This window comes from Mercurialis annua, linkage group LG8 (genome assembly GCF_937616625.2).
Source record: "Mercurialis annua linkage group LG8, ddMerAnnu1.2, whole genome shotgun sequence".
NCBI lineage: Eukaryota > Viridiplantae > Streptophyta > Magnoliopsida > Malpighiales > Euphorbiaceae > Mercurialis > Mercurialis annua.
The window spans coordinates 33,243,213-33,258,301 of record NC_065577.1 but is presented as its reverse complement, the minus strand read 5'-3'; the positions used below and the strand labels follow the sequence as shown (position 1 = coordinate 33,258,301).

The 15,089-nt window shown below is 37.9% G+C and overlaps 1 protein-coding gene across 1 annotated transcript; it reads left to right on the top strand.

The window, feature by feature from the left end:
• The first annotated feature begins 850 nt into the window (after nucleotides 1-850).
• On the top strand, nucleotides 851-1,839 carry LOC126660788 (uncharacterized). Its single transcript, XM_050354463.2, has 2 exons — nucleotides 851-1,093; nucleotides 1,193-1,839. The coding sequence occupies exons 1-2, from the start codon at nucleotides 950-952 to the stop codon at nucleotides 1,802-1,804; spliced, it is 756 nt and encodes a 251-aa protein (XP_050210420.1). The 5' UTR covers nucleotides 851-949; the 3' UTR covers nucleotides 1,805-1,839.
• Nucleotides 1,840-15,089: the final 13,250 nt, after the last annotated feature.

The following is a 15,089-nucleotide window of genomic DNA, read 5'->3' as shown; positions in this document are numbered from 1 at the left end:
AGACTCGGTCCATGAAGAATATATGGATCCAACTAATTAAATGTTATGTAATTTATATACTTTTTTGGAAAAATTATAAAAATAGTCTAAAACAATCAAAATTTTCAAAAGTTACGACTTTAAAAATATATCATCTTTTACCCTCCATTTTCACTTTATGATTAAAAATTTCACTTTACACGCTCCGTATCAGAGACATATCAGTGAAATAGTATATATGTATCGGACATGTATCTTTGGTAATATTTATGAAAATGAACATATAAAAAGTGACTTTTTTATTTGTTAGGTAAACATGAAATTCTTGGTTTAAAGCGTCTTTTTAAAAATAAAGAGGCCTTCAAACTAGTTTTGTGGTATATTTTTTTATTTTTTCTCATTTTACGAACATTAAATTACATATTTTTCATAGAATAGATCTAGTAATAAGGTAGAAGTTTTTATTTTATTTATCATTAAATAATAAAGCTTGAACCATAGATTCTCCAAGTGGTAATTATCTTTTCTTTCTTTCACCAAATGCTTTTCATTACAAATTTGAATTTTTTTTACTATATTATTATATTTATAAATTATGAAATATATTTTTTTTAAACGTTTAATTAATTAAAAATTAAATTTAAATTAGAATTTGGAAACTTTTTTATGGTTAAACTATAAAATGTGATAAGACTTTATTTATAGTCCCACGTATTCTGGAATTCCAAGAATTTTATAGTATTATTAATGTTTATAAATTATTAAATAAATTATATTTTAAATTTAATCAATTAAATTATATTTTAAAAATATTATGGCAGTGAAATTTAAAGAATTTTAGTATATTAACAATATATATAAATTATTGCAGCTTTGGGGCTTAAAGGGACTCACCAGCTTTTGCCTGGGGAATCATGCCTTTAGTTTCCCATTGTTGGAAGAAGTATATGTTGATGGATGATGCCCTCAGATGAAGATTTTCTCTGCCGGAGTCCTGAGCACACCAAAGCTACGTTCAATCAGAAACTCCAAAGATTCAGATAATCAATTCTGGGAGGGAACCCTTAACGCCACCATTGCATACATGTTTGTGGAGCGTCTCCTACCGCAAGGGGTGTGTGTTTATTTCTTGTCTCTTTAATTTAAATGTGTTAGTTTTACTTTTTTCATCCCGAATTATACATGCAAAACGTTAAATGTCTGGTATTAATAGGTCGAAAGTCATATCAAGGTGTCCGAGTTTCCTGCTCTAAAAGAGCATTGGCATGACCAACACCTGGGGAGGCATTTCCTCAGTGTAGAATCACTGACAGTGGATGGATGTGCATCATTCACGAAAGCTTTATCAGCCAATCTACTGCACTCATTGAACATGCTAACAACGTTGGAAGTAAGAGACTGTGGATCAATGGAAGAAGTATTCGACTTGGAAGAGATGGCTACAGATGAAGGGCGTGTTAGGTTGCTGCCTCGACTAAGTAAATTGCACTTAATTGATCTACCTATGTTAAGAGCTAATTTATGGAACAAGGATCCTACAAAAAATTTGGACTTCCGCAACTTTACAGTGCTCAAAGTGGAAAACTGCAACAGATTGAATTATGCATTTACTCAGAGTGTGTCCTTGTGCTTTGTGCTACTCCAGGAGATACATTTGAAAAAGTGTGCGATGATGGAAGGAATAATCAAAAAGGGGGAATCAGATGAAGAAGTAGTGCCCGAGATCATTTGTCCTTCCTTGAAGAAGATTAGCATACAAAAAACGGAAACGGGAAACAGACATGACACGAAACGGACACGGGAAAAAGGTATTATTAAAAAATGATGGACCCAATATGTGGCGGAAACGTGTAAATATTAAAAATAAAAGATATATATTTTGATGTTTTTATAATTTTTAATTTTTCATAAATATATAAATATATTTATACAAGATAACTTATATGGAAATAATCTAAAAGTAAATATTTCTATGAACTTTCGTACAAATAAAGTTATTGATATTCATTGTCAAAAATTATTATAAAAGTTAATAACCAAAATTCAAGCCCTAATTATACATATAAATTAGTAAATTATGTATAGACTATATATATTTATTCTGCATCTTGACATTTCCTTTTCATTCTAATACTATTCTTATAATAATGTATATTGTGTAGCCTTTTTCTATTTGGCCATTTTGTATTTTAGCATTTCTGTTTTCAATCCATATAGCATTATTGTATTTATAACATATTAGATTTATTTATTTTAAATTACATTTTTTTTTTAATTTTAAGTCCACTAAAATTTCAACTATAGTAAGTAAATTAGATTAAATAGTTTTAACTTTTTAGGTTACTTTATTTTTATAGTTAATGAAAGTAATTGACTAACTATTGTCCCTGAGGTATGAAAAAACTGAGAGTAGAATGGAAAGTGTTGCAAGAGATGTCTGGAAGATTTGGAATCCCATTTTTGGGCAGACTAAAAGCCATTGAGCTTACTTGTTTTCCTGGTGAACAAGCAGTTTTGCCCTCTAACTTCCTTCAAACTCTCCGAGTTCTGGAAAAGCTTGTTCTTAGTGATGCTTCTTTTGAAGAGATAATCATTGATGAAGTGGATGCTGGCGACCAAATTGTGGCACATTTGAGAGAGCTAAAACTGTGTAACCTGCCAAATCTTAAGCACTTAAACTCGCGCCTAGCCCTGGTTATTGAACATCTGGAAAAACTTGAAGTAGTGAAATGTGGTAGATTTGAAGTTTTAGTTTCGTCCTCGCTATCTTTCCAATATGTAATAACTCTAGGTATCAACATGTTACAGCTTAAGAAATCTAATGACTCCAGCAGCTGCTAGAAGCCTTGCGCAACTCAAAAGAATTGTTATAAAGGAATGCAAATTGATGCAAGAAATAGTTTCTAGTGAAGTAGATGGTGTAGAAGATGAGATCCATTTGAGTCGGTCAGAATATTTTGAACTTCTTCTGCTCAGGTAGATTTACCTTCAATTTCCCATCTTTAGAAGAAGTGATCATTACAGAATGTCCTAAGATGGAGACATTTTCTCAAGGAGTCATAACTACATCAAAGTTGCAGCGAGTTAGATTAGTTTGACCTCTCCGCCTTTTGTTTTAGTAGCTGTGGATTTTAATCGGTTTTTCAGGTACTTCAAGCTTTTGTATGCAATTTTGTTAAATAATGAATTTCATTTTTCTACTATTTGGGTAGCTATGTTTTGTGCTTATTTGAAATCTGAATTGGGTGAAGTTTGGAGAAAAGCAAATGCTGAATTGTGTAATTAATGGCTGTTCAATGTTTGTCGTTTCAAAACTGTGTAGCTTAAGTAAGTAAATCGGCAAATGCTGAATTTTTTTATTTGATTCAAAAAGCTAGGTATAATGTTTCTTTTTTTACTGCTTGCATAATTGAAGTTTGATTCTTCATACCATCATATATCATAGGTCAACTTTGGGAACTCGTGTAGCTGTATATGTTATGTTATTGAATTTAGCTGGTGCCTGTTATTTACTCAATTTAGCTGGTGCTTGTTTTGTAATCTCTCCGTCCCACAAAGATAGGCCGTTTGGACAAATACGGGAATTAAGAAAAAAGTAGTTAAATTAGTTAAAATTAGTTTATTTATGTAATTTTCCATTTTTAGCCTTTAATAATTTTTTAAATAAATCAATAATGTATTGATGATTAATTTTTGTATTGGTGTATTTTGCGTTGGTATTAAAAAATGACATTTATTTCATATTGGAACATAGAGCAATTAATTAAGTTGAAGATAAAAATGTACATTTATTAGGGGTAAGTAAGACTTTTAGATTTAAAATTATTAACCAAAAATAGAAGGTGGCCAATAATTTGTGACACCCAAAATAGAAATGTGAGCTATTTTTGTGGGACGGAGGGAGTAATACAGTTCGTGGTTGTTTATTTGAGTTTCTTTTTGTTACCTTTTTATTAAACCAGGGGAATGTGGGTTTGATTTTTACAAAGGGTGAGTGGATGAGAAATTTTTAGGTGAACGTAGTTCGCCATGTAGAATATTCAACCATCCATTTATCGTGTGACACGTGACAATAATAAATGTACTAACCAATCAATAAACATCATATTAATTAATTACTTGTATTTTAATGTGAATTAATGTGATATTTATTGATTGGTTAGTACAGTTATTGTTGCCACATGTCACGCAATAAATGGATGGTTCATAATCCTACGTGGCAACTTAGGTTCGCCTAAGAATTTTTCTGAGTGAAGAGGTTGCCAAGTACAAGGTACAGTGATTATCTGTTTTGGCACCAAAAATACCCCATTTAAAATATTTCATATATACTGGCACCAACAATATTCGCTCGGAACTTATAAATTAATTTATTTTAATTTGGGCTATTTAATAACTTTAATTAGTTTATAATTAAATTAATTAAAGTAAAGAATTTAGAGATCAAACCATATTTTTTCTTACTTTTCCTCCAATTCTGACTGTCTTACATGAATTTTTTTTAATAACTCGTCCAAATCTCCAAATTTCGATATTTTGATTTCGTGGTTTTGTCTGAAATATTAAACTGTCCATTTAGAGATGTATATTGATATATTAATTACTAATATATTTATTTATACGACGTCAAAAAGTATTCTTTATTTTATGGGTCCTGTTCTCACCCGTTTATTACAATTTAAATTTTAAACTCTTCTTATTACGATATACCTTTAGGTATATTTATAAATTAAATTACGCTTAAATTTAATTTATGTATTCCCGGCTAATAAAATCTTAACACGTGGCTTATAAAAAGACGAGGTACTACACCTAAGTATCCATCATATTGAAATCAAAACCCACGTAATTCGTAAAAGAACTGTATTTTTGTAAAAAAATAATGTTTTAAAAAATTAGATTTGAGTCTCGGTTTGTGTGCCGAAACGCGTACGTATCCTCAAGCCGGAATCAAAATCCACATAGTTCGTAAAAGAACTGTAATAACAAAAGAAAGATTTTTAAAAGCTTGGATTTGAATCTCAGTTTGTGTGCTGAGACGCCTACGTACCTGTCATGCCAAAATCAAAATCGACGTAGTTCGTTTTTGAATCTGTTTAAGATCACAAAGAAAATATTCAATTTGTGTAAATTGAATTTGGGTCTCGGTTTGAATGCCGAGACACCGATTAAAAAAAATGTAAAAATGGATCTTGGTTTATTGAAGGCCGAGATGCCGAATAAAAAGTGTAACTTGGATTTCGTTTTGAAAGTCGAGAGGCCGAATAAAAAGGGTGTATATTTGAGATAGATTAAATAATATTCTGACCCCGAAATAAATCTTGAGTCACTAACGTAAAGATTTCAACAATTGAGTTAAATGGTGTAATTTTCTCAATCATTTATGCATTGGTTTAGGCCCATCTATTTAAATTTATTGATAACTTGTTATCCGGAGGGGGTCTTCGTCCTCTTGATGTCGTCGGAAGTACACCTGAAACTCATAATGCAACCGTAAGAAGGATGCCGGAAGGGGGTTCCAGAAAACCACTCCGACGGTCAAGTCAGTAAATGCCTTTTAGTGTGAGAAATAAATAGAAGAGACAGTAGTTTTAGAGTTTTTAGAGAGAAATGAGTATTAACCTCTTTACCTTTTTTTGCTTAGTCTTTTATACTCTACCTTTATTTCTCTTTGTCTGGGCCGACAAGTTTGACGTAATTCTCTTTGTCTGTGCAGAGATTGCTGAGAATGTTAGAGTACCTTATGTCACGCTGTCGCCTGGTAATCAGAGATGTTATGTTCAGTATTTCCGAGGTTTGTTTTGTGAGAGCTATGATTGGTTTATGCAGATGGTGACTTGCGTTTCTGCCTTGGGGTTGTCCCCGAACTTGTCCTTTGTCCTTTGTGCTTTTTAGCTGGCTTATATTGGCCAAGTTATGTCTTGTCTCGGTTTATTTAGTCTTCAGTTTTGGGTTCTTGATTCTGTCTCTCTCGGTTATTTGTAACCTCGGGTTATAGTGCCTCTTATTGAGGTCGGTCCATTTATTGTTTTATCACAAGTCCCCCCCTGGTGTGACGTATATTTATGTCCGAGTTTGTCTGTTGAAGTTAAGTTCGGTTTTTTAGCAGAGTTGTGTGCTTTTATTGTATTGATTGTTGTGTACGCTTGTGTGACACGTGTTGCCTTTTGACAGCTTGTGACTGACATTTGTCTCCCACTAGCACATTTATTAATGTGCCTTTTGGATTTCGGATCATTTATTGAGGTGACTCTTCAGTTGGACCTGTTCGGTTCTATATAACTCTTGTATTTCATTTTTTGTTTTCTTCCTTTTCTTTTTCCTCTCTCTTTGCTCTTGCTTTACTTCTTTCCTTTTCAAATTTCTTCAAGTTTTTCATCAAGATAATCAGTAAGCTCTTCGTCTTTTTGCGCTTTTGATCTTTATTTTGTTTTGGGTTAATGCAAAATCATACACGAACTTTACCCTAATTTGCAATTATAACATAAACTTTGAAACTTGGCAATGTCAGTAACACTTTTGGCAAATCGATACACCCAACTCCAAAAATACTAACGTGGACATTGTAATGTACCGCCATGTGTCGTTGCATGATTGGTCGGTGTATCAATTTGCCAAACAATGAAAGTTGGTTACTGACATTGCCAAGTTTTAAAGTTTTTATTGTAATTGCAAATTAGGGTAAAGTTCGTGTATGAATTTGCAATTAACCCTTTTGTTTTGTGTTTCCTTTTTCTTGTTTTTCTGTTTTATTTGTATATCTAGGGTCCAACTTCCTTAGATTGTTTGTTTCCCGCCCTTTTTGTCTTTACTAATAAAATGTCAAACAAAGAGGATTCCCAAAATTTGTCTGAACGAGACATATATAATAATGAAACTGCTAGTAGTAGCGATAATGACCATACCGAGGATACCGAGGATGATATTGTTGGTGTGGTAGGTGATAATAGACTTGACGATGTAGGTTGCTCGGAGGCTACTTCTTATGCTCGGCCTAGCAGGATTAGACCTAGGAAATCTAAAACGGCCGAGGTTAGGAGGGTGATGATGAAGACTATGTTTGCCGAGCTTACCCAGAACTACTTGGACTATCGATTTCTAAACTTAGGATTCCTGATGGATATACCTTAGAGCCGTCTCCTCCACGCCTGTCTATAAATGCTCAGGTTGATCCGGAGTACGTAGTTGTATGTGTGGAGCATCTATCTTCCGGGGTTAGGATTCCTTTTCAAGCCGATCTTATCGATCTGCTTAAGTTTTATAATATGCCTCTGAGTCAGTTTCATCTTAATGGGATCAGACATTTTTTTACTGTCCGAGAATTTCGTTTAAAAAATAAAATCCCTTTTTCCGTCAAGTTGTTTGCTAGTATGTATAGTTTAATTTTCAATGGCGAGTATGATTTTTCCTATTTTAAAATTCTGAAGTCGGAACCTAGGTGGGTAGTTGATAAAGTGACTACCTCTTTGAAGAGGTTTAGGGTAGATTGGTTCCGAGTTAGGCATGCTACTGCTTTTTCCGGGTTGCCTCTCGGCTAGTCGTATGTTTCCCCGGAGCATTCGTATATTAGGAGGGATACGGTCTGATAGGGAGCACATAAACGTCTCCAGGCCTTGTTGCAAGAGACTGGTCCTGTGAATACCGAGGAAGTCCTTCCTCGATTGAGGATTGTAAGGTTTAGGCCTAAACGCCAAGGTTGTTCTCGGTTGTTTATTTTTCAATTTTTCATTTTTCTCCTTTTTCATGGTTTTTGAATTTGTTGCTGATATATATATATATATATATATATATATATATATATATATATATATATATATATATATATATATATATATATATATATATATATATATATACCGGGCTCCGGGCTAGGCCCAATAAGGGACAGACGTCCCAAAATGTTGATACTTCTCAGCCGAAGTTGGCTGATGTTATGAAAGGGCATGCTGGTGTGGTGGGTAAGGTTTCTGCTTCAGAGGTTTTGCTGCATGCTTCAGAGAAGAAAAGAAAAAGGGGAAAAACAACGGGAAAAAAGCCCTTCGAGCAGAGTGCTGCTCAGCTGTTTGCTCAGATTGATGCGTTTGATGAGGATTTGTCTGGTGGTGAGGATCGACCACTGTTGCGTTGGCTTTGAATGCTGGTTTGGCGGCTACTAAGGATAGGGTCGAGATAGGTTCCGTGCCGCCTGTGACTGATGGGGGCACCTTTGGCTGATTCCGGTGCTGCTCCTCAGCGGGCAAGGAAAGGTAAGAGTAAGCTTGGAGATTCTTTCGATGTTGCTGTTGATACCGGTGTTGAGCTGTCTCTAAATTCATCGGCTGTTGCTCGGTTTTTAAAGAGGAAGACATCAGATGATTCGGTTGAGAGTTATCCAACCGCCTTGTGCTTGGTCCGACTCTGTTCTTTGCTGAAGGATGTGGAGAGTTTGAAAATAACCCATCCTCGGGATTTTATTGATGGTGGTTGTTTTTTTGCTTTTTAGGTAACACATTTTTCCTGTGTGTGAATTTATAGATTTGTTTTTTGCTATTTTTCCAAAGGACGTGCCTGACTTTTTTTTTGTTGTTTGCTTTTCTTTGTGGTTGATCAACCATCTACTTGGGGCGCGTTCAGTCCAGGATGATCTTGTGAATCAAGCTTCTGCCGATCGTGAGAAAGCCGAAGCTGCTGCTGCTTCTTTGGAGTCAGAGCAAATTGCTCGGGCAAATGTGCAGTCTGTGCTGGATAATCATTTTAAAGAGTACAATGGCCAGATTGCCGAACTGAAGAAGGAAGTGAAGTCCTTGAATGATGCTCGACTTGATCTTAAGCGGAAAACCGAGCTGGATATTATAAAGTAGAGGGAGTAGTATGATGTTCTTCTAGCTGAGCAGAAGAAAGCTTCCTCTGAAGAGCTTGAGAAGGCTGTGAAGACCACTCAGTTCGAGGTTGCAGCAGAGTTTGGTCAACTGACTGATTTGCTGGAGGATGATTTGAGGGAGAGAGTGGGTCCCTTGCTGTTGCCCAACGTTGACCATGAATGCCTTTATCTGGATGCGGCCGGCATGTACCAAATACTGATGTAGAGAAAAGCTGTTATGACCGATGCTGCTACTTAGCTTGAAGCCGAGCTGACCAAGGAGTTTGATCAGATAAATAAAGATAATGTTCAGTCTGTGGCCAATCAAGGTTCTGACCTTTCGGCCGATCATCCTTTGCCTGGTCAGTTTGATGTCAGCCATTATAAGGAGGCCGGTTTAAGCGAGGGTGGTGGTTCTCGGTCTGGGAATGACTTGTTGATATCTGATGATGTTACTCAGGCTGAAATAGATTAGTAATGAACATGTATAAACTTTTTTGATTTTTCTTCCATCCATTTATAATATATCGGTTTTTTGTTATTTGTTTATGTTGTCTGTTTTGTGCTTTCTTTTTCTTATTTCATATATTTTTATGCCAACTTTCTATTCGGTATTTTTATGACCTCTATCTGTTCAGGTTTTCTCTTTGAACCCTTGCCTAGACTATTATTTTAAACTAGTTGAAGCGATTGTTATAATTTGTTTTTTAGCTATGGCTTAACTCGTTTTAAAGTGATTGCTTTGATTTGTTTTAAGCTATAGCTTAACTAGGTTTAAAGTGATTGCTTTGATTCGTTTTAAGCTATGGCTTAACTCGGTTTAAAGTGATTGCTTTGATTCGTTTTAAGCTATGGCTTAACTCGGTTTGAAGTGATGGCTTTGAATGCTTTTTAAGCTATGGCTTAACTTGGTTTAAAACGATTGCTTTGATTCGTTTTAAGCTATGGATTAACTCGGTTTAAAGCGATTGTTTTGATTCGTTTTAAGCTATGGCTTAACTCAGTTTGAAGCGATGGCTTTGAATGCTTTTTAAGCTATGGCTTAACTTGGTTTAAAGCGATTGCTTTGATTCGTTTTAAGCTATGGCTTAACTCGATTTAAAGCGATTGCTTTGATTTGTTTTAAGCTATGGATTAACTCGGTTTAAAGCGATTTCTTTGAATGTTTTTTAAGTTATGGCTTAACTCGGTTTCAAGCGTTTGCTTTGAATGTTTTTTAAGCTATGGCTTAACTTGGTTTAAAGCGATTGCTTTGATTTGTTTTAAGCTATGGCTTAACTCGGTTTAAAGCGATTGCTTTGAATGTTTTTTTAAAGCTATGGCTTAACTTGGTTTAAAGCGTTTGCTTTGAATGTTTTTAAGCTATGGCTTAACTGGGTTTAAAGCGATTGCTTTGATTCGTTTTAAGCTATGGCTTAGCTCGGTTTAAAGCGATTGTGTCGACTTTGCTGTTTTGTGACCCATTTTGTTTCTTTTTCTTTTTTCTTTTATTGATAGGGAAAAAACTTGTATTCTTGCCTACAACTGACTTTGACTTGAATGCAAGTGAAAAAACCCCTGACAGACTCGATAACCTAAATGTTTTCTACTGATAGAACTTTTTGAGAACTCTGGCATTCCAGGTTCTTGGAAAATCTCGACCTGATAAATAGGTTAGGTAATAGACTCCTCCTTTTCCTACTTTCTTTACTTGATATTGGGTCCTTCCCAGTTTGCTTCGAGTTTAGATACTCCTGCATTGCCTCTTGCTATGTCGGCTCTTCGTAGTACTAGGTCTCCTACCTCGATTGTTAGGGGTTTAACCCTCTTGTTGTGATACGTAGCCATTCTTTGTTTGTATACTTCGATGCGCATCAATGCTTGCTCTCTTCGTTCTTCTAACAAATTAAGGCACAATCTTGTGTTTTCTTCATTTTGTTGCTCATCAAAGTATTTTACTCGGATAGTAGGCATGCCTATCTCTACAGGTACCATTGCTTCGCATCCGTATGTTAAGATGTAAGGAGTTCTTCCTGTACCAGCCTTTGGAGTGGTTCTGTATGATCATAGTACACTATGCAATTCGTTTGCCCATCGGCCTTTTGCTTCATCTAAGCATTTCTTCAATCCACTCACGATGGTTATGTTGGTGACTTTTGTCATTCCGTTGGTCTGGGGGTGGGTGACCGATATGAACCTTAGATTAATTCCCTTCTCAGTACAGTAGTCTTTGAAGTTTTTATTGTCGAATTGTTTGCCATTGTCGGTTATGATGATTCTTGGTATGCCGAAGCGGCAGATAATTTCTCTTCGGACAAAGCTTCGTATTCGGATTTCTGTTATGGTTGCGACAGCTTCGGCTTCGACCCATTTGGAGAAATGGTCGAAGACGACTATCAAGAACTTTCTTTGTCCACTTGCTGTTGGAAATGGGCCGACAATGTCAATCCCCCATGTGCTGAATGGCCAAGGGCTGATTATGGGGCTTTGCTCGATTGTGGGCTGATGATGTACATTTTGGTGATACTGACATTTTTTGCATTTTTGTACAAGCTCGGTTGCGTCTTGTGCTAGTGTCGGCCAGTAGTAACCTTGTAGTACCACTTTTCAGCAGAGTGCTAGATGAGAAATGTGGCTTCCGCACAAGCCTTCGTGCATCTCGGCTAAGACGTATTTTCCTTCCTCCACCGTGAGGCATCTGGACCATGGGTGCGAAAATGATTTTCTATACAAGGTACCGTCTCGGTATGAGAAGTGTGGTGCTCGGCATTTTACTTTCCTTGCTTCTTTTTTATCCTCTGGTAGGTTCCCATTTTCTATGTATGTTATGATATGCTCCATCCATTGATCCAGTGGGTTGATGAGGAATGTCGCCTCGGGGTTTTGGATGCTACTGAAATTTTAAATTGATGATGGTATGCCTGGTATTGTTTCTTTGGCTGCTCCGGTTTTTGCTAGCAGGTCTGCTTCCTTATATTCTTTTCTAGGTATTTGCTCTAGTTCCCAATTTCCACCTTCATCGGAAATTTTTGCAAGCAGCTCTTTGACTCGGTCGACATATTTTTTCATTTCCATATCTTTGACTTTGAATAATCCGAGCACTTGGTTAACCACCAGTTGAGAGTCACTCTGAATTTTGATGCGCTCTGCCTTGACTACTGTTACCATTCTCAACCCTGCTATTAGAGCCTCATATTCTGCCGAATTGTTGGTGGCTGGAAAATTTAGATTGACCGAGTGTTGCATTTTGATTGTATGCGGTCCTTTCAATATCATGCCTGCCCCTGACCCGGTCATATTTGATGCTCCATCTACTTGTAATACCCAACTGATTGTGAACTCGTCTATTTCGGCAGGTTGATCGTGTGTTGTTGTCTCGGCCGCGAAGTCTGCCAGGATCTGAGCTTTCATTGCTGTTCTTGGCTCGTATCTGATGTATGATCCTATCATGATGGATCAATTGATTAGCCTTCCTGATGTTTTTGGTCTTCCTAGGGTATTTCCATTGTTTCTATGGCCAGGGCCTCTGATACGTCTCTCATGGACACTAAGTAGCACTGTTTGGCTATATCTTGCCTTCCTTTGACTGTTACTACGCCCTCTTCGGTAGGAATTTTCATTGACAAGTATTTGATGCATGTGACTGCTCTGGTGTTGTATAGCATTGGCCTACCGAGGATAACATTGTAAGCGAGTGTATATCTACTACCATGAACAATGTTTTGAATTTTTTTGTGATGCCGATTAGGCCTCCTTTCGGCGTACCATTCTCTTTTCCCAGCTCGACCGTTAGCTCGGCTACTCCTTCTGCTCGTACTGGTGCTCCTCCTAATCCGACTAGAGGAGTTTTGACCGGCTTGAGGTTTAGTACCGATCATCTTATACCGAGGTATGCCTGCTTTGTGATGAGGTTTACTGAACTTCCTTCATCTACCAACTGCCTCATTACCTAGAAATTCTCTATCGGACCAGAGATTACCAGGGGGTCTTGGTGGGGGAAATCTATGCCTTCGCCATTGGCTAGGCCTAAACTGACTTCGGGTAGAGGTTTTACTACCGATATGTTCATCACCATTTTTTGTCTTTTGCGCCTGCCTCTTTTGTGTTCTGGATCAGCCATTCCTCCCGCTATAAGGTTGATTCCCCGATATGTTTTGTCTTTTCGGAGGTGGTGCCTCCTCTCTCTTACCGCTATGCTCTCCTCGGGTATTTCTTGTTGGATTATAACTTTTGCTCTGTGCCACAAAATCTTTCAAACAGCCAACTTGCACTAGTCGGTCTATCTCTTTCTTGAGGCTCCCGCATTCATCAGTTACGTGCCCGTGACCATTATGGAATTGGCAATATCTCTTTCTGTCCCCTTCATATTGCAACTTCGGAGGGTAGCGCACCGGCTTGTTGTTGTTCTGAATCCACATCAGGATGTTCGATCTCGGGGTATTGAGTGGGATAAAAGCTTGATCCTCTATCTTTACTGGCCGGTTTGCCTCTATTTGAGGAGGTATGGGGTTTCGTGGTTCTCTTGGTCTGAACCTTTCTTGCCTGGTGTTCTGATTGTAGGACGGTCTTGCCGTTTGAGGTTGCACAATTGTTTGGGCGGCTTTCCTTCGCTATTCCTCATCCAGGTTTATATAGTTCCACGCTCGGTCCATGAGTTGGGTGTAAGTTTGTACCATATTTGTAATCAGGTTGTCTTTGAATGCCATCATTGTCGTGTTGTCCTTCATCGCGTCTATCACGGTGTCATCATTCAGGTTTTCTACCGCAACTGCTTCAGTGTTGAATCTGCCGACGAAGCTTTGTAGGCTTTTTTCGGGTTTTTGATAGCAGAGCTTGAGATCACTGGACCTCTTTTTGCGTTGTATGCTCGGTGCAAAATTAGTTCGAAAAGCTCTTGCCAGCTCATCAAAACTTCGGATGGAGCCTTCTCTGCGGGACCTTTCAAAGTTGTCGGGAATAGTTTGCAAATAGCAGCCTCGAATAAGCTTTGTACCATCATGACCACTCGGAAACAACTTAGGTGGGTGATTGGATCTCTTGTACCATTGTAATCATCTAGTTGTGGTGTTTTGTATTTCAAAGGGAAAGGTTCCTCACAGATCTCGGCTGACAACAAGTTTCCAATGTTCAGGAAACTCGTGCTCTTTGGTTCCCTTCTTTTGAATTTCTCCATCTCGGTTCTCACCCTTTCAGTTATCTCCTGTTCCAAGTTTTTCTTCTAGCTTGATCCGGCGCCTGATCAGTGCACGTTTTCTTCGATCTCTACTCGTTTCAGAGTCTTTCTTTGCCCTTCAGAGGTTTTGTGCCCGATTTGATTCATGTGCTCTTCTCTTGGGATATGTTGTTTGTGCTGGTTTTTCTCTGGGTTGGTCTCCTCGGACGTAGTTTGCCCTTGGTAGAACTCTTGAGGGTGAGGGGGGTGGTGCCGGTACATAAGGTGGGGTTGTGGTGTTTTGTCGAGATGTGGTGGGAGGTGGGGGCCAAGCATGGCCTTGTTGAACTTGCTGGAGGAAACCTAATTACCGAGCATGGAACTTGATGTATTCTTGTATTTGTTCCGGGGTTGGGTTTTGTTTTTCGCTGATGGCTGTAGTCTGAGGTGTCGGAGTGGTTATCGGGGTGAACGTAAGGTTGATGGGGGTTACACCGGGCCTTACTGAAAGTTTTTGGGACGTTTGTTGCGTGGGTGTGAAGTACGAGGTTGGTGGGATAGTTCCCGAGAAGGGCATTCCCCATGGGTATTGAGTTGTAACTCCGGATGTCGTGCCAAAATGAGTGCCACCTCCTGATGTTGTGGCCGGGCAGAACGAACTGTCGCCCGTAGCCCTCCGTGGTGGAGCGATCAAACCATCTCCCCCCATATTATCGTTTGTGTCAGTTTCCTTAGTCAGTGGATGATCACCTTCTACTCTACTCATCCTTATCTCCCGCCGGTGAAATAGAAAGGGGGAAACTTTCTTGCTTTCTTTCCTATAGACGGGCGCCAAATGATAACCGTCCTCTTGATGTCGTTGGAAGTACACCTGAAACTCACAATGCAACCATAAGAAGGATGCCGGAAGGGGGTTCCGGCAAACCACTCCGACGGTCAAGTCAGTAAATGCCTTCAGTGAGAGAAAGAAATAGAAGAGAAAATAATTTTAGAGTTTTTAGAGAGAAATGAGTATTAACCTTTTTACCTTTTTTGCTTAGTCTTTTATACTCAACCTTTGTTTCTCTTTGTCTGAGCCGACAAGTCTGACGTAATTCTCTTTGTCTGTGCAGAGATTGCTAAGAATGTCAGAGTACCTTC

Coding starts and splice junctions, on each gene's coding strand:
- LOC126660788 (XM_050354463.2), top strand. CDS start 950: ATGAAGATTTTCTCTGCCGGAGTCCTGAGCACACCAAAGCTACGTTCA. Junction 1,094..1,192: donor AGCGTCTCCTACCGCAAGGG/GTGTGTGTTTAT, acceptor TGGTATTAATAG/GTCGAAAGTCATATCAAGGT.